At 38.3% G+C, this 19,920-nt stretch overlaps 1 protein-coding gene across 4 annotated transcripts in view; it reads left to right on the top strand.

Annotated features, from left to right (window-relative positions):
- Positions 1-3,936: 3,936 nt before the first annotated feature.
- The window catches only part of POLB (DNA polymerase beta), a 33,307-nt gene continuing 17,323 nt past the window's right edge, over positions 3,937-19,920 (top strand). For 2 of the 4 annotated variants that reach the window (XR_008295972.1, XM_015088493.3), the window contains exons 1-9: positions 3,939-4,159; positions 4,499-4,556; positions 6,931-6,997; positions 11,319-11,393; positions 12,761-12,819; positions 15,492-15,541; positions 17,461-17,512; positions 19,123-19,177; positions 19,275-19,347. Coding sequence is in view for 3 of the 4 variants with exons in the window: in XM_015088493.3 (XP_014943979.1) it covers positions 4,099-4,159; positions 4,499-4,556; positions 6,931-6,997; positions 11,319-11,393; positions 12,761-12,819; positions 15,492-15,541; positions 17,461-17,512; positions 19,123-19,177; positions 19,275-19,347 (550 nt within the window). In the remaining variant the exon portion in view is untranslated. Of the gene's footprint in view, positions 4,160-4,498; positions 4,557-6,930; positions 6,998-11,318; positions 11,394-12,760; positions 12,820-15,491; positions 15,542-17,460; positions 17,513-19,122; positions 19,178-19,274; positions 19,348-19,920 lie in introns of all 4 variants that reach the window. The other 2 variants (XM_053216531.1, XM_053216532.1) reach the window with 2 other exon arrangements.

The following is a 19,920-nucleotide window of genomic DNA, read 5'->3' as shown; positions in this document are numbered from 1 at the left end:
CTAAATGAAGGTGGTAATCAAGGTGTTAAGAAGTTATGTTATAAAGGGAAGAGAGAGGGGCACCTGGGTGGCTCAGTCAGTTAAGCATCCACTCTTGATTTTGGCTTAGGTCATGATCTCACGGTCTGGGAGTTGGAGCCTTGAATCAGGCTCTGCACTGACAGTGTGGAGCCTGCTTGAAATTCTCTCTCCCTCTCTCTCTGCCTCTCCCCTACTCATGCACTCTCTCTCTCTCTCTCAAAATAAATAAATAAACTTAAAAAAAAAAGGCAAGGGACAAGTTGGGAAAATACAAACATTTACAAATAACATACAAATATAATATACAAAAAGATTAATACTTATATATATAAAAGAGCTAACAAATTAATAATGGACAACTATCCCAATAGAAAAGTGAACAAAGGATATATAGATAGGAAATTCATAAAAGAAACACAAATATCCAATAAGGATAATTTAAGATATACACTAATATTATGAAGAAACAAACAACCACAACCTTGCTAATCAAGGAAATTACTTGTATCTAAAGCATTATTCCATTACTGAAAAATAATGGTGGGGCACCTGGGTGGTTCAGTTGGGTAAGCCTCTGACTTCAGCTCAGGTCATGATCTCGAGGTTTGTGATTTCGAGTCCCATATCAGGCTCTGTGCTGATGGCTCAGAGCCTGGAGCCTGCTTCGGATTCTGTGTCTCCCTCTCTCTCTGTGTTCCTACCCCACTTGCTCTCTCTCTCTCTCTCAAAAATAAACATTAAAAAATAATGGTCATTTTTTTAACTTTATTTTTTATTTTTTAAAATTTACATCCAAATTAGTTAGCATATAGTGAAGCAATGATTTCAGGAGTAGATTCCTTAATGCCCCTTACCCATTTAGCCCATTCCCCCCTCCCACAACCCCTCCAACAACCCTCAGTTTGTTCTCCATATTTATGAGTCTCTTCTGTTTTGTCCCCCTCCCTGTTTTTATATTATCTTTGTTTCCCTTCCCTTATGTTCATCTGTTTTGTCTCTTAAAGTCCTCATATGAGTGAAGTCATATGATTTTTGTCTTTCTCTGACTATTTTCACTTAGCATAATACCCTCCAGTTCCATCCACGTAGTTGCAAATGGCAAGATTTCATTCTTTTTGATTGCTGAGTAATACTTCATTGTATATATATATACCACATCTTCTTTATCCACTCATCCATCGATGGACATTTGGGCTCTTTCCATACTTTGGCTATTGTGGATAGTGCTGCTATAACATGGGGGTGCATGTGTCCCTTTGAAACAGCACACCTGTATCCCTTGGATAAATGCCTAGTAGTGCAATTGCTGGGTTGTAGGGTAGTTCTATTTTTAGGGTTTTTTTTTTAATTTTTTTTAACGTTTATTTATTTTTGAGACAGAGAGAGAAAGAGCATGAACGGGAGAGGGGCAGAGACAGAGGGAGACACAGAACCAGAAGCAGGCTCCAGGCTCTGAGCCATCAGCCCAGAGCCTGACACGGAGCTCAAACTCACAGTCCGTGAGATCGTGACCTGAGCTGAAGTCGGATGCTTAACCGACTGAGCCACCCAGGCGCCCCTATTTTTAGTTTTTTGAGGAACCTCCATACTGTTTTCCAGAGTGGCTGCACCAGCTTGCGTTCCTACCAACAATGCAAAATAGATCCTCTTTCTCCGCATCCTTGCCAACATCTGTTGTTGCCTGAGTTGTTAATGTTAGCCATTCTGACAGGTGTAAGGTGGTACCTCATTGTGTTTTTAATTTGTATTTCCCTGATGATGAGTGATGTTGAGCATTTTCTCATGTGTCAGTTAGCCATCTGGATGTCTTCTTTGGAGAAGTGTCTATTCATGTCTTTTGCCCATTTCTTCACTGGATTATTTGTTTTTTGGGTGTTGAGTTTGATAAGTTCTTTATAGATTTTGGATACTAACCCTTTATCTGATATATCGTTTGCAAATATCTTCTCCCATTCTATCGGTTGCCTTTTAGTTTTGCTGATTGTTTCCTTCACTGTGCAGAAGCTTTTTATTTTGATGAAGTCCCAATAGTTCATTTTTGCTTTTGTTTCCCTTGCCTCCAGAGAGAGACATGTGAGTAAGAAGTTGCTGGGGGCAAGATCAAAGAGGGTTTTGCCTGCTTTCTCCTCCAGGATTTTGATGGCTTCCTGTCTTACATTGAGGTCTTTCATCCATTTTGAGTTTATTTTTGTATATGGTGTAAGAAAGTGGTCCAGGTTCATTCTTCTGCATGCTGCTGTCCAGTTTTCCCAGCACCACTTGCTGAAGAGACTGTCTTTATTCCACTGGATATTCTTTCCTGCTTTGTCAAAGATTAGTTGGCCATACGTTTGTGAGTCCATTTCTGGGTTCTCTATTCTATTCCATTGATCTGAGTGTCTGAAATAATGGTAATTAAAAAAAAATTTTTTTTCAACGTTTATTTATTTTTGGGACAGAGAAAGACAGAGCATGAACGGGGGAGGGGCAGAGAGAGAGGGAGACACAGAATTGGAAACAGGCTCCAGGCTCTGAGCCATCAGCCCAGAGCCTGACGCGGGGCTCGAACTCCCGGACCGCGAGATCGTGACCTGGCTGAAGTCGGACGCTTAACCGACTGCGCTACCCAGGCGCCCCAATAATGGTAATTTTTAAAGGACTAGATTATAATACTAGAAGTATGTTCTAAAAAATTAATCATGGTTAAGCTGGATGGTGAGATAATTGTTTAATTTTCTTTTCTCCATTTATACATTTTCAAATATTTCTACAGCACCCATGTATTATTTTGTAATAAGCTTTTCATTTTATTTACATACAAAGCAATTGCCTGGAATTGGCAGTTCAGTATGAACCCAAGAGAAACACCTGTGAAAATATTGATGTCACATATCCGTTTTTCAAGCAGAACTGTAAATTTCTCAGATACGGGTCATCATGGTTGGTTTTTTTTTTTAAGATTTTATTTATTTTTTTTAATGTTCATTTTTGAGAGAGAGAGGGAGAGGAAGAGACAATGCAAGCGGGGAAGGGACAGAGGAACCAAAGCGGGCTCCTTGATGACAGCAGAGAGCCCTATGTGGGGCTCTAACTCACAAACCATGAGATTATGTCCTGAACCAAAGTCTGGCGCTTAAGAGCCTCCCAGGCTCCCATTAAGATTTTATTTTTAAGTACTCTCTACACCCAACTTGGTGCTCCAACCCACCATCTCAAGATCAAGAGTGGCAACCCACAACCCCAAGATCAAGAGTTGCATGCTCCACCGACTGAGCCAGGTGTCCAGGTCATTATGTTTTAATGACATTTTCATTGCTCATTATCTAGGTTAAGCACTTCTCCGCATCCTACTGTTTTCTCTTTAGCCCCTACCGCAAAAGGCAGGGGAATAAGAAATAAAACACTCTGACATTGGCGGGCATATCTGTTAAAAGTTTCCTATAGGAGGCTTCCCTATAATACGGCGTATTTTATTCTAGGTTCCTGCCTGCTCTCTAGTACGGAACTCCACTGCAGTGCACTGGTACCATATTCTTACTGAAAGTTTTCACAAGTAAGTATGATGCCGGTGTTTGCCTCTTATCCTCGGGCATTCAGTAACTATTATTTGCACATACAATATGTGCACAAAAGTATCCTCGGTATGCTATCTCCCACCCGACTACCTGAGTTGACTTCACAAAGTCGGACTCCTTAGTTTTCCCCTTCTGGGGAGAGGATTCCAGAGAAACGTACTGGGAAAACAGACACTGTCTTGTTAAGAATCCAGGTCTTCCTACGGAAACCCCGTTACGAAACCAGCCATCTCGCCCAGCTTTCTCTTTCAGGTCTCCTGCGCCGGGTGGTTCTAGTCTCTCTCGCACCCAGCAAGAGCCGCGAGAGCCCCGCCCCCGGCACCGCCCCCAGCGCGTGACGTCACCACGCGCGCCGCGCACCGCGCCCCCTGTCAGAGGCAGCCATTGTTCAGTAGGTCGCGCTGGCCTTGCCAGTGCTGGGTTGGTCCTGCCCCCCTCTCCAAGTCCCGGCCCCTCCTTAAAGCTGGGAGAGGGGGCCAGTCCGCCGCTTTGAGCACTCTGCGGTCCTCGGGTCCAGGCCACCATGAGCAAACGGAAGGCACCACAGGAGACGCTCAACGGGGGAATCACGGACATGCTCACAGGTTAGCGCCACGCCAGGCGCCGCTGGCTTTCTTCTCCTTTCTTCCTACCTCACTGCCTTCCCTTCCTTCTCTCCCGTTCCCACAGCCCTGTGGATGGGTCTGGCCCCTTGCAGCGGGTAGTCTTCCGTACGGATCTTCCTTCAGCGCCCATTGCTGGTGGCTGAATGTCAGTCCTCCAGGGGACTCCTGTGTCACTGTTTGGGCTGTCTTGGGCCTGGCCCGTGTAGAAGCGTAGGGTCACTGTCCCTTAAGAAGTTGTCACATCCCCTTCTGGAAAACTCCGTTTTCGTTTGTTTACTCGTGGTTCTTGTTGACCCGAGCCTCTTGTTGCCTTTGCAGAACTCGCAAACTTTGAGAAGAACGTGAACCAGGCAATCCACAAGTACAATGCTTACAGGTGGGACGGTGCAGCATTCTCTGGTAGCATGCATCCTGGGATGTGTGGCAGTTAACAGGGCTGAGGGGCCAGTGGATATTTGGACCATATGCAAGAGGAGAAAAAAGCAACAACTGAGGGTATTGACTCTGTGGTTGTACCTTACTACAATATTTCTGGGATAATTTGGGCAGAGCTCTGTAGGATCGTTTCTAATCGGTTCCCAATCTGATTGCAAAATAGGTGTAGCTGATGTGTGTTTTTCCCATCATCAAATATGAATTGCTGAAAATGCAGTTTGATTTTAAGCCATAATGAAACAGTGTATGAGGTCTGTGCTATGAAATTCATGGAATCAGATCTTCATCTGGTTGGTGTTTGGCCGATCCTTGGATCCATTCTATCCTGTCCATCTCACCAGGACCCTTATCATAGCCATTATTCCCACATCCAGTTACTTGTGCCCCTTAGCTCACAAACATGTCCTAAGTCCCTCAGCTCTTACAAGCAAAAACAAAACAGCCTTCTTAACTTCCCTCTACCCTCTAGCTAGCTCCTGTCTCTTTCCTCCACTTTACAGTTAAGCTTCTTGAATAATCTGTTTCTTATCTGGATTTTCTCAGCCCTGGTCATTCTTTATCTCATTGTGGTATAATTGTCATCCTGCCATTCCTCTGAAAATGCTGTCACCTACATCTCACCTTATTGAACTCTCACTGGCATCCACCATTAGCTCATTGCATTCAAGTCTTAGCCTTGAATTCTGCGATGGCACTCCTGTCTGTTCTTTCACCTGTATTCCAATGCTAGGAGTTCCCAGAGGTCTGCCCTTTGTCCTTTTTTCTCATTTTCATACTTTCCCTGGCAGTCTTAACATTCTTGGCTTTGGATACTGGTTATGTCATTGACTCCAAATCTGTATCTCATTGACTTTTCTTCAGATTTTTAGGCTGCTATTACCTTTATCTCCACCCTTTCAAAATTAACCTCAGCTCTCTCCTTCCCTTCCCATTCAAAAATTCAAAACTGATTATGCTTCTTACCTTATCTTTTGTAACTTCCTGTTTAAAGTAATTGTTCTATCAAAAAAAAATAATTGTTCTATCATCCACACATTTGATGATCTAAAAATCAGAGATATTCAACCCTATATTTTATGTCACACCAGGCTTCAGAGAGATGTTTAGTTTTGAAGGAGCCTGTCAAGGGATAAGTGAAAGGAAGAATAGTCTAAGAAAGGAAACAAAATGTGTCAAGGTATTGAGAACTGAGGAGTATGACATTTTCCAGGAAGTCAGTAGTTCAGTTTGCTTATGGAATATGGTCGGAATGAGGAAATCAGTCTGGAAAATCAGGTGATGCCTGCATGTATTTCCCTACCCAGATATACATTTCTCTTGATTGTGGCCAGTATATTCTTTTGAAAATAGTTGTCTGATCCTGCCATTCTTCCATATCAGATAATTAATATTTTCTCTTCACCTTGATAAAGCCCAAATGCATTGTGGCATACAGAAGGCCTTTCAGGATTAATTCTTTTTCCCTTCAGGCTTTGCTCCATAATGCCAGTTGTCTGTTACTACTTGTCTTTACTGAAACAGTTCCCTCAACAGTCCTCAACATACCTTTCCAGACTCATCATAAGTTACATGCTAATAGAGGTTGAAATCCAAATCTAAAGGTCTGTATGTATTAGAACAGAATGAAAAACCAAGGATGCAAAGACTACCTGGTATTTATGCTTTAGACTTAGATGTACTCTGGCTTTTTTATCAGCATCATTGCTAAACTATATTTAGCACTGAAATTACAGACAGGATACCATCGGTAAGCTCCCAGGGTGTGCCCAGTGTGTCACCAGATTATTGAGCTGGATGTGTGTGGAGATGGGCAAGAATCACAGGTCAGTGCTTTATGCAGAACTGAGATGAGAGTAATGAAAAAAAGAATATAACTATAAGGACATGGCGGAATGCAGTTGGAATTATAGGCCATGAATTTAAAAATAACCATCCATAAACCCCTTTGGTATCTAGTAGTCTAAATACCACCAGGTGGCACATTTTTATGAGAGTTACAAACAATTTCTGAAAACTAGCTTATCCCCAAAAGGAAAGGCTACTTGTCTGCTGAATCTCCCTAGTTTCACATATACGGTTAAAATTATGCTATCCTCAAATGTGAGGATTTTCAAAATACTTCTAAAAGATATGCAGGTGGTCTGTCATTTCATCTGAGTTTTTTAAGTTTGACACAGATGTGGAAAATTAGTTATTATGATAAAGTTTAAGCTAAATACTTGCTTGTATATGTGTTCCAGTTTAAGAAAAATTAAGACCTCCCTGGATTTGTAACTAACTGATTTTCTTTTCTTTTTTTTTTTTTCCTCTTATAGAAAAGCAGCATCTGTGATTGCAAAGTATCCACACAAAATAAAGAGTGGAGCAGAAGCTAAGAAGTTGGTAAGTTTAGTGAGCAAGCTGATTGTAGAGTTCACACATGTACAAATTTGATGGGTTCCACTGGAAAATTAAATTTGCCTCTCCAAAGCTTCCTTGATCCACATACGCAGATTTCACTGCTCCTGATTTCTTGGAATAATATTAATGCTATATCAGTCATACTGTTTCATTGTCAAAGTAAATTGAAATTCTGCTTTAAATATATGTAATTATAATTTTTTTCTATACCCTGCCATATACATATGTATTCACACTGAATTTCAGCTTGAGGGTTAGTCCTCAAGAATGTGGTGACAGAACATATTGGCATGTCTGGTCCCTAGCTCTTTTTCTGATAACAGGTATAAGAATTTATGTGAGTTAGTGAGAGTTGGTGTTCCCAAAGAGATCTTACCTACTAATCACATAATTGAGCCCCTTAGTATGTTACCGCATTTAGCCCTCTTGTCTGTAATTTTCTTGAAGCCCTATATGCTCTGTCACTGTGTGTATCACAATTTCTAGAGGGTCATGGCTCTTGCTAATTTATATTAGTATTGCCAAGAATATACTAGGAAAGTCTACATGTTGTTCTCTTTCTTTTTTTTTTTTAAATGTTTATTTAGTTTTTTTGAGAGAAAGTGACAGAGCAGGAGTGGGGGAAGAGCAGAGAGAGAGAGACACACACACAGAATCTGACGCAGGCTCCAGGCTTCGAGCTGTCAGCACAGAGCTGACGCGGGGCTCGAACCCACAAACCATGAGATCATGACCTAAGCTGATGTCAGCCGTTTAACTGACTGAGCCACCCAGGCGCCCCTGATAGGTTGTTCTCTTTCATCTAAATCTCACTAAAAGATTCCAAGTTCCTGAAAATTGAGGACCATATCTTAATTCATCTTTTGTTAAAGATGTCAAACTGACGTGGCTTTTGATTGGTCTAAGTCCTGACAGTTATCACCTTCTTTTGTTATTCTTTACCCATTTGTGTTCCCAAAAGTCCTCTAGAATTTAGGTTATCAATATTTGATTGTCCTTAATTTTCTCATGAGAGCCTTCAAAATATGAGCCATAATTGTCCTGTATTTTCACCTTTCAGAGTCGTGAAATTACCATAAATCTTGTACATCTTATGATTGAGTGACAGATTATCCACATTAATCATGTGCCACATCTTCATCTTGAATTAATTACTCAATACTAATGATGTCCTGGTGTATAGGTTTTAAAGCTTTTGTACCAATAGACAGTTCTTAACTTCAGTATATCCTCCCCAAATAGACTAGCCAAGGAAGTTATAAATACATTGGGCTTTAATTCTGAGTTTCTTTCCTGGTGAACTGACCCAGTGTTAACCTCAGGAGCCACTTCTGCTTCCATTCTGTTCCCCTTTTATCACTATTGACTTTCCTTTTTTATGTTAATTACCTGCTCATTTATTAGATTCAAACTTTTGACAAGCTTTAATGCACTTCATCCCAAATCTGAGCTTATGGTATATCTCTAAAAAAAAAAACCCCACAAAAATATGCAAAATTCCTTTTACATGAGACTGGACTTAATATGAAAATCACTTAGGGGCGCCTGGGTGGCTCAGTTGGTTAAGTGTCTGACTTCAGCTCAGGTCATGATCTCATGGTTCGTGAGTTCAAGCCCTGTGTCAGGCTCTGTGCTGACAGCTCAGAGCCTGGAGCTTGCTTCAGATTCTGTCTCCCTCTCCCTCCCCCACTCATGCGTGTGTGCATGCGTGCTCTCTCAAAAAAATAAACATTAGATAGAAAATATGAATATCACATCATTATTCCTTTCCACTATTATATTAAAAATCACCAACCTACTCTTTGGCACATATGAGTGCTTCTCAATAATTCTAGAAGTCTGATATTTCCAGAATGAGTGTTTGCCTCTTAATCGTTAATGTTAGGTATAGGAAATAGCCTAGGCTTAAATTGCTTCAAGTCAGTATGTGTCTTCTGATAAAGAAAATGAGAAACCTGAGCAGTTTCCATTTTCTAGTCTGTTCTGCTTCCTAAATCTTGTTCATTTCTATCTGGTAATTGCTGTTTTCAGAACTTGAATATGTGTTCAGTAGTCCTGGAACACTTATTAAGCATTAAATAAATCAAGAATATGGAAGGGTATACGTAGGGCTAAGAGACAATAGGAAATAACTGGCACACATGTTGTTGTGCACTTGAACATTTAACTTAAAAGGACCAATACCACCAAGAGTGAGCACTAATGTAAACTGTGGGCTTTTTTTAAAAAAAAAATTTTTTTTTTAATGTTTATTTATTTTTGAGACAGAGAGAGACAGAGCATGAACGGGGGATGGGCAGAGAGAGAGGGAGGCACAGAATCAGAAGCAGGCTCCAGGCTCTGAGCCATCAGCCCAGAGCCCGACGCGGGGCTCGAACTCGCGGACCGCGAGATCGTGACCTGAGCTGAAGTCGGACGCTTAACCGACTGAGCCACCCAGGCGCCCCAAAACTGTGGGCTTTGATGATGATGTTTCAATGTAGGTTCATCAGTTATAATAAATGTAGCGTTGTGGTGGGGGATGTTGATAGTTGTGGAGGCTATGTGTGTGTGGGGGCTGAGGGTATGCGGGAACTCCGTACTTAGTGATCAATTTTGCCATGAACCTGTAGCTACTGTAAAAACTTATTTAAAGGGAAAAAATAAAAAAGGAAAAAAACATGAAAAAAGTGTTCAACTTGACCAATAATCAGAGTTGCAAATTAAAACAAGATGCTGTATGGTGTTATCAAACTATCAAATATAATATACAGTATGGATAAAGATGTGGAAAAAGACATACAGTTACTAATGATGGAAATCTTGGTTATTTACAGCTTTTCTGAAGGATAATTTGGCAGAATGTTGGCAAAATGCCTATCTCCTTTGTCCCAACAATTTTACTTTGAGGAATTTATCCTGAGGAAACCAGTAGAGATAGATGTATATAAGCATCATTCGTTCTGCACCTGTATGCCACGTATTCTCCTGGTGCTTCAGGTGAAGCAGTAAAAAGACAGGATCTCTGCTCTCATGGGGCTTATGTTCTAGAGCCGTGCTGTCCATCACAATAACCATGAGCTGCATTTGGCTAGTGAGCTCTTGAAGTGTGGCTAATGTGACTCAGGGATTGCATTTTTTCATTTTAATCATGTAAACTTAGATCGTCTCATGTGGCTGGTGGCTACCATGTTGAACTATACAGTTCTAGAGCAGTGGTTCTCAGTGTGGTACGTAGACCAGCAGCAGCATCACTACCTGGGAACTTGTTAGAAATGCAACCTACTGGGGGAGCTGGCTGACTTAGTTGGTAGAGCATGTCAGGGTTGTGAGTTCAAGCCCCACGTTAGATGTAGAGTTTACTTTAAAAAGAAGGAAAGAAGGAAGGAAGGAAGGAAGGAAGGAAGGAAGGAAGGAAGGCAGGCAGGCAGGAAGGAAAAGAAAGAGAAAGAAAGAAAGAAAAAGAAAGAAAGAAAGAAAGAAAGGGAGGGAGGGAGGAAGGAAGGAAGGAAGAAGAAAGAAAAAGAAAGAAGAAAGAAAAAGAAAGAAGGGAAGGGGAGAGAAGGGAAGGGAAGAAAGAAATGCAACCTTTTAAGTCAGAAACTCTAAGGTGAGATTGACTTTCTGTGTTTTACCGCATCCCCAAGGTGATGATAATGTATGTAAAAGCTTAAGAACCTCTGCTCTAGAGGAAATTCATGACATGGTTATATCAAAGTTTTTGAACTATCTAAATGTTTACCTGTAGGGTATTTGTTAAGTAAATTATGATACATTCGTACAGTGATATACTATGCAGCCATTAAAGATACTGATGTTGTATTTATATATTGATATGGAGATTTGTTCATGATCTGTTTTTAAGTTAAGAAAATACAAAGCAGTATGATTCTGTTTTTGTAAGAAAACTGTGAGTGCATATATACATATATGCACATATAACTCTGCTTATGTATTAAGCAGAGAAAGCTATGTAGCAGATGTTAGGTGATGAGATTACAATTTATTTTAATTTTCAGGGTGATGAAATTAGCAAGTGATTTTAGCATTTTTCTTTTTGCAATTCTATTTCTCTTTTCTACAACAAAAATTAATTTAAAAAATAAGTCATTTAGAATTGTTTTATTAGGACTTCTCTTTTGTCAGTCATTTAAAGATTTTGTTGGGAGAATATATTTTCACCATGACTCAATTTTCTGTGTCCTTGGTTTTAAAACTGGTCATGTGATGATCATTTTTTTCATTTCCCATTTTTTACTTTATCTTTGAGTGATTTGGTAAGCATTATATTTATATGAGTTTTATATTTTTAATTTTCTATTAGCCTGGTGTAGGAACAAAAATTGCTGAAAAGATTGATGAATTTTTAGCGACTGGAAAATTGCGTAAGCTGGAAAAGGTAAAATTTTAACTTGTTTGCTTATTTGATTATAGTCTGCTTTTTTTTTTTTTAAGTGTTTTTTTATTTCGAGAGAAGGAGAGCAAGCACGAGTGGGGGAGGGACAGAGAGAGAGGGAGAGAGAAAATCCCAAGCAGACTCCATGCTATTAGCATATTAGCACTAATATTTAGTGCTAATTAGTGCTAATTTAGTGCTATATTAGTGCTAATAGCACTCCATGCTATTAGAGTCGATTGCAGGGCTCAGTCTCACTATTTGTGAGATTATGACCTGAGCTGAAATCAAGATTTGGACACTTAATGGACTGAGCCACCAGGTGCCCCTCTAGTGTCTGTCTTTAGGGCAACTATCATGTAGCATCATTGCAGGGTGACTGATGTCATTCACCTGGTGACATGGAGAAGAAAAAGAGAGGAGTGGAGTTTATGGCTTTAAGGGTTCTATTTTTTTAATTTGAATATTGTTCCCCTAAAATAATAATTGTTCACTTATTTTATGTGCCCTTTATTTTTAAAAAATATGTTTTTTGGGGCACCTGGGTGGCTGTCTTTGGGCATCTGACTTTGGCTCAGGTCATGACCTCGCAGTTCGTGAGTTCGAGCCCCACGTTGGGATCTGTGCTGACAGCTCAGCCTGGAGCTTGCTTTGGATTCTGTGTCTCCCTTTCTCCCTCCCACTTCTCCCCCACTCATGTTCTGTTTCTCTCTTTCTCACAAAAATGTTTTTATTTTTAATATTTACTTATTTTTGAGAGAGAGACAGAGAAACAGAGCACAAGCAGGGGAGGGGCAGAGAGAGAGGAAGACACAGAATCCAAAGCAAGCTCCAGGCTCTGAGCTGTCAGCACAAAGCCCAACGCAGGGCTCAAAATCATGACTCGTGAGATCATCACCTGAGCCGAAGTTGGACACTTAACCAACTGAGCCACCCAGGTGCCCCTTTCTATATGTCCTTTAAGAGACTGTTAGCAGCTGTATTACAATTAGCTCCTCGTATCATTCAGAAGGTAGGTTATAAACTTTGATAAAAGATTGTTATATTTTAGAATTTCTATTCTATTCTTAAGCTCTTTAAAGCATTTTTATGATTTTATTTCACCCTGGTGATAGTAACTATACCACTTATGGTCTTTTATGAATAAGCCTTTTAAAAGTATTGGATAAATGAGAGATGAAATATCTTCATTTGCTTTGTTATTCATCTATAACCACTGAGGTTATTTGTGAATACTTTTGTATGGTTTTACAAACAAATGTAAATGGCTCCTCAGGTCTCTTAGCAGACTGGTATATTTCCAATAAGATCATTTGAGTCCTCAGAGCATTCCAAAATCATTATTAGACTTTTTTTTTTTTTTCTTAAAGATTCGGCAGGATGATACGAGTTCATCTATCAATTTCCTGACTCGAGTTAGTGGCATCGGGTAAGAAGTATTTTTTAAGTAGACACAGTAGTAGGGTTGGTTTTATTTTTTATGTGAGACAGAATAAGCATATTCTGTTTCCCTTCAAAGCCTGTACCTTGCCATCTCTGTGTCTTTGTCCATATAGTTCACTCTTCCATATCTTATATGTCTGAGGCTGGTTCTTCAGGTGCTACTTCTGCTTTCAAAGTCCATCCAAGGCAAGTGTTACCTCCTTCATAAAACCAGTTTGATTCCCCAGTCAGATATAATCTCCTTCTTCTAACCTCCACCTACACTTGCTCTGTGTACATCTTATCACTCCCTCCAGATTATGCCTCTTTTGTCTCTCTGAGCATGATATTTATCTTAAGCATTTAAACTTTTTTTCCATAGCACCTAACATAGTACCTTATAAATTTGGGACAAGCATCCAAGCATTTTTTAATGAAGGAATCTCTATCTTAAAATTTGAGTTAGCACCAAAGGGGGCTTCTTTAACACTTCTTGACAACATAAAGATTAACATTAAAACATTAAGGTTGTGGGACACTTGGCTGGCTCAGTTGGTGGAGCATGTGACTCTTCATCTCAAGGTGTGAGTTTGAGCCCCACATTGGGTGTAGAGATTACTTAAAAAATAAAATATTGGGGCGCCTGGGTGGCTCAGTCGGTTAAGTGTCCGACTTCAGCTCAGGTCATGATCTCATGATCCGTGAGTTCGAGCCCCGCGTCGGGCTCTGTGCTGACAGCTCAGAGCCTGGAGCCCGTTTCAGATTCTGTGTCTCCCTCTCTCTCTGCCCATCCCCTGTTCATGCTCTGCCTCTCTCTGTCTCAAAAATAAATAAACGTTAAAAAAAATTTTTTTTAAATTATTTATTTATTTAAATCCAAGTTAGTTAACAAAGTGTAGTATTGGTTTCAGGAGTAGAACTCAGTGATTCATCACGTACATATAACACCCAGCACTCATCCCAAGTGCCCTCCTTAATGTCCATCACCCATTTAGCCCATTCCCCACCCACCTCCAGCAACCCTTAGTTTGTTCTCTGTCTTTAAGAGTTTCTTATGGTTTGCTTCCCTTTTTGTTTTTATCTTACTTTTCCTTCCCTTCCCCTATGTTAATATTGTGTTTCTTGAATTCCACAAGTGAAATCATATGGTATTTGTCTGTCTCTGCCTGAGTTATTTCACTTAGCATAATACACTGTAGTTCCAGCCACATTTTTGCAAATGTCAAGATATGCCAGTCTTTAAAATCTAAGATCTTTTTGTTTGTTTGTTTTAATTTTTGTTTAACATTTATTTTTGAGAGAGAGAGAGAGCATGAGTAGGGGAGGAGCAGAGAGAGGGAGACACAGAATCCAAAGCAGGCTCCAGGCTCTGAGCTGTCAGCACAGAACCTGATGCAAGGCTCAAACTCACAAACTGGGAGATCATGACCTGAGCTGAAGTTGGATGCTTACCCAACTGAGCCACCCAGGCTCCCCTAAAAACTAAAATCTTAAAAACAAACAAACAGGGGCGTCTGGGTGGCTCAATCGGTTAAGTGGCCGACTTTGGCTCAGGTCATGATCTCACAGTCCGTAAGTTCAAGCCCCACATCGGGCTCTGTGCTGATAGCTTGGAGCCTGGAGCCTGCTACTGTTTCTGTGTCTCCCTCTCTCTCTGCCCCTCCCCTGTTCGCGCTCTGTCTCTCTCTGCCTTTCAAAAATGAATAAATGTTAAAAAAATTTAAAAAAACAACAAAAACCACTAAGGCTATACTGCTTTGCTTAAGCCGCATCTTTATGGAATGAGGCATTCTTTTAGATATGTGATTGTTCCTTTAAATAGCCACATTTTGATGAAAGTTATTGTAAAATATATTAAATTCTTAAACTTAGTACTGAAAATGAACATGACTCCTCAGGGACTTCGGGCCTTTCTAAAGTATTAGAAGTTGTTTTAAAGAGCATCTGTGTTATTATTATCTTCTTTTTCTAGGGAAAAACACTGAATATTGCAAGTGGGGTAACTGGCAAAGTCAGAATTAGAACCCATGTTTCCGGACTCCCAATTTAGTTCTACTTGTTATGTGCCATATTGCCTTTCTGCTATGAATATCTGTTTCTGTGTCTCTACAAATACTCTTTGTCATTAAAATTTTAGTTTAAATACCATTTCAGAGACCTTCCTTTGCTACCCAATCTAAAGTAGGACCCAGCCACTCGTCACTTTTCCGTATTTTAATTCATTTACCTGATACTTTAAAAATTTGTTTATATACCTATTTATTTTCTCTCTCTCCCCACTGGAATGTAAGTAGGTAGGTAAGACCAAGGTGCTTATTTGTCTTATTCTTGCTATATTTTCAGCACCTAGAAGAGTATCTGGCACATAATAGGCCCTCAGTTAATCGTTTGAATGAAAGAACTGTTTTCTTGTTTGTATGTCTGTCTGATGAATAAGGTATATGTGTACTATAGCGCCTAGCTGCTTAGATGTCTGTTTCATATCCAGGTTCGTGGTTGTCTTCCTAGATTGAGACTTCAGGAATTCTCTTTGGATAAAATCACACCACATTTTAACAGGTCTTGTTTAGCTCCACAGTAACTCTTCATGTTTGACAAGAGAAGACATACTTGGTTATTTGTTATTAAGGGGTCCTGAGTTTCACTTGATATTTAGATAATGCTTTTCTTTTTTTGTAGTCCATCTGCTGCAAGGAAGTTTGTAGATGAAGGGATTAAAACATTAGAAGGTGAGTATGTACAATAGGTCACCAGTCCCAGGTCACATATGCTCCTGAAGGATGGTTAATGCTCTAGCAAACTAGAACTTGAAAAACCTTTTCTCAACTAGTAAATAGGAATGGTAAGACTTTCATTTTAACTCTATAGCAGAGAGTAGATGTAAAGTAGAGCTTTTATTCCTATATTAAACTTGTTCAGGTTTATAACTCAGAAGAAGAGGAAGTGGCTTCTTTATTTAAATGCAGTGATTTCATTTGTAGATTTTGAAACAATTTAAATTGCTTTTGTTTCTCTAGTGAAATTTTAGACAACAGAATCCTACACATTCAGCCTTAAAAGCAAAGTGATATACATGGAGAAAGATTCTGTAAGAGGCTTGCAATACTTACTGAAGGAATTTTTGATTTCAAAGAAGTGATAAAAATAGAGCCTAAATCAAGTAATTATAAACATATTCCTTAAACCTAGTATAGTAATCCTTTGAATATAATTTATTTCTTCATACTTTTTAAAGGGTATATACTATATATAGATAGATTTATTACAGTATATTTATTATAGTATGTATGTACAGTATACAGTATAGATAGATTTATTACAGCATTTGGGTGGTTTAATATTTGTGGATTCAACTATCTTCAAGCAACCGAAATGGTTAGGTGGATAGGTTCTAGAGATGAACCTGGGTTTGAATCCATTCTCCACCACTTTATTAGAATGGATGATCATGGTGCTTTGGTTTCTTAGCTGCAAAATGCTATCATAACTTCTACCTCATATGATTTAAAGCAGTAATGTATGAAAAGCACTTAGTGCACAGTTCTTGGTACATAGTAAGTACTTAAAAGTGGTAACTGACTCTCAAGAGGCATGATTAATTAGTAATACTGCAAAGTTAAGAATTTGTGTGAGTCACATAGCAAGAGAATGAACTCTACTATATCTGCATCTCAGAGAGGGTTTGGGCTCTTCTGCCTGTGGCATATTTGGTTTATCTGAGTGAAATATTGGTTAAAGGGGTCAAGAATTTGTTTTTAAACAGAAGTTGCATCCCTTGGGAGTGTCAGAGATCAGCTATAATGGTTTTTACAGTATTTCACAATTCACAGATATGTAATATAACTGTCAACATCTATATCCTTACATATTACAAATTCATTAGTTCCATTGCATTTTCAGTGTTTACTATGTACACAGAACTATGACAGATATTAAGTGCTCCATGTATTATAAAGATTTTTATTTTTCTCCATTTTATATCTCCAGAGAGAATCTATGTTTGTGAATATAAGGGTGACTGTAGAAATTGCTTTGGAAGCATACTTATCTTGCTGTTTCTTTAACAAGGCTTACTCCTGTACTTATGCCCAGTAAAGGAACATCACTTCTAGATTTCAGATATGATATGACAGCTTTTTAATCAAAATAATGAAGATAACACTTTTCCTTTCAACAGGATTTCAACCACAGTGCCTATACAAGTTACTACTCAATAAATACTAGTTGAATGAAGGAGTAAATGAACAAATGGACAATATAAACTAACGTAGTCCTAAAACATTCAGAAGTTGTGGCTACTACTGCTGCTATGAACCATAAATTAAGCAATATAGGTTCTTATAAGGCTGCTTTTTGCTATAGTCAGTGAAGTGTGGTATGATCCTGGCATGTTTAATCTATTATTCTGTGTAACTATAATTGAAATTTTGATTCAGTAAATAAAAGTCATGAAATCAACTGTTAGATTTTACTACATTGATTTGAAGAAACTTTTGTCTAGTTCTTAATATCAGAATTTTTTTATCTTTTCAAAGTCATTTCAGTGTATTTTCCTGGTAGTTCTTTGTAAAAAGGATCACTAAATTTAGCGACTTTTTTCCCAAGAATGTTTAAATTAGCACCTCAACTTTATATGTCTTCTATACAGATCTCAGGAAACATGAAGATAAGTTGAACCATCATCAGCGAATTGGGCTGAAGTAAGATAGCAAATTTTCTTTTATTTTGACACTTAAGATGTAAAAGTAAAATTTTTTTATAGCCATTCTTTTTCCATACACCATAATAATTCTTCACACTTAGCTAAACACAATCATTTTTCTATTTCAGGATACTAAGATTTGTTGCAGCTTTTGTAGAGAATATGCCTGTTTTCACACCTCTTGTTATTGCCTTCTAGTTTGCTTTCTTGTGTTGAGTATTTCCCTCATGCTCTTGACTTCAGGGAGGAACTTCCTCTTAAAATACATAGGACTGAATGCATCAGTCAGTTAGCAGGTGTTTATTTTGTGCTTAACTATTGTAGAAAGCATTGTGTCAGGTCTGGGGTAAGGATATAAACAGGATCAGTGTAGCTCTTAAGAAGTTTAGAGTCTGCCCAAGAAGCTAGGATGTGAGTATGGAATGCTAAATTAAAAAAAGAAAAAGATAAAAACCCAAAGACCTAAATAATGGTGTTGGAATAACTAGTAGGAATGTTGTATATCAGCATCAGTAATTATTTTGTGTGCTGGATACAATCTGGAATCCCTTTTGTAATGCATAGTACATAAGCAGGTATCACTTCCTGTCTTACGTAGTGTTGTTGGCAGGTTAGCCCTGTTGATGCCTCACCATAATCCTCTAAACTCACACTGCTTTTCTAAGACTCTGAGCCGGTCAGAAACCAGGATGGTGTAGTCCTCCCTTTCCTTGCATTTACTTAACAGAGATCTTCTGAAGAACTTGGTTGTTGTGAGAGGTGGTTTTGAGCAGGTGCTTTATCAGTTTTAGATGTTATTTCATACTGAGATATTTTTGTAACAGCTTTATTGAAATATAATTCAGATACCATACAATTCATCCTTTTATAAGTATACAGTTCAGTGGTTTTTAGTATATCCATGGAATTGTGCAACCATAACGACAGTTGATTTTAGAACATCTTAGTTATATCCCAAAAAGAACCCATACCTATTGGCATTTACTCCCCATTTCTCTCTACCTGCCTCTCTCTCCACCCCCCCCCCACTCCACCCCCACCCCCTCTTCTGACAACCATTAATATACTTTCTGTCAATATAGATTTGCCTTTTCTGGTCATTTCATATAAATGAAATCATACAATATGTGATCTTTTGTGAATGTCTTCTTTCACATAGCATAATGTTATCTGGATTCATAGGATAATGTTTTAAAATATGATAATTTTGCAAGATATAAGAGCAATAAACTGTAACCCTGTGACTTACACACAAAGTGGAGGGAGCAGTCCACTTTGGAAATATACTAACTTACTCTTGGTATAGGAAATGTGAAGTTTATTTAAATATATTTACTTACTCTTGGTATAGGAATGTGAAGTTTATTTAAAAGAAGTTTAGATGGAGTATCTGGAATAGCATAAAGAATGACACTTAAAGATTTTAGTCTAAGTTAAGAAACAAACTTACCCTTACCCCCCATTTTTATTGTTATCTTCTTACTAAGTGCTAGTCTTGATTTTTGAATGATGTACTGGGATAAGGACACTTGATATGGTAGGCAGTTTATTTTTTAAGAAGATTTAAATTTCACAAAAATCATTTGTCTACTTATTCTGTCTTTATAGATATTTTGAGGACTTTGAGAAAAGAATTCCTCGTGAAGAGATGTTACAAATGCAAGTAAGCGTGTGCTGAATTGTGTTCTTTGATTAGAATTGACAATGTCACTTGTTGAAAAGCCATTTTTAGAATACTGACTTAATTTTTTTTCTATTAGGATATTGTACTAAATGAAGTTAAAAAAGTGGATTCTGAATACATTGCTACAGTCTGTGGCAGTTTCAGAAGAGGTAACATACTTCCTGATCTTAGGTTATTCATGCCTTGATATTATAATTGCCTAATGTATACCAAAAAAAAAAAAGAAACAAAGAGATGTAATTTGTGTTACTTTATAGATATACTAAGATCCAGTAGAGTATTATCTAAGTTTATTTGTTTATAGATAGGAATATGTATTAAAAATTAGAGAAAATTCATCCTTATTTTATTATAGGATGATATTTTAATGACTAGCTTTAACAAATTTTATAAAATAATTTTATATATATTAAGAGCCTAGGAGCAATTGACTACATGCTAGTAAAGCTGTGGGAAGGTGGTGGTGTTTGTTTTTTTTTTTTAACTTTTTTTATTTTCTAAGTTTTCTGTAACGAATCTAAAAATACTGTCTCTGAAGCACTAGTTCTGAACCAGTTCTCACAACAACCAGGTCCTTCAGATGATCTCATTCTATGTGAATGTGAGCAAAGTGGGAACCAAGAGAATCCTGGTTTCTTACTGGCTCAGAATATGGAAGGGTAATATAAATTTTAAAATATTAACTTTAAAAATTGTAATACCAAAACTTGATTTAAAACTTT

Source organism: Acinonyx jubatus, chromosome B1, assembly GCF_027475565.1.
Source record: "Acinonyx jubatus isolate Ajub_Pintada_27869175 chromosome B1, VMU_Ajub_asm_v1.0, whole genome shotgun sequence".
Lineage (NCBI taxonomy): Eukaryota > Metazoa > Chordata > Mammalia > Carnivora > Felidae > Acinonyx > Acinonyx jubatus.
Note: the sequence above shows the minus strand (reverse complement) of the source record. Positions and strands in the feature narration are given on the sequence as shown.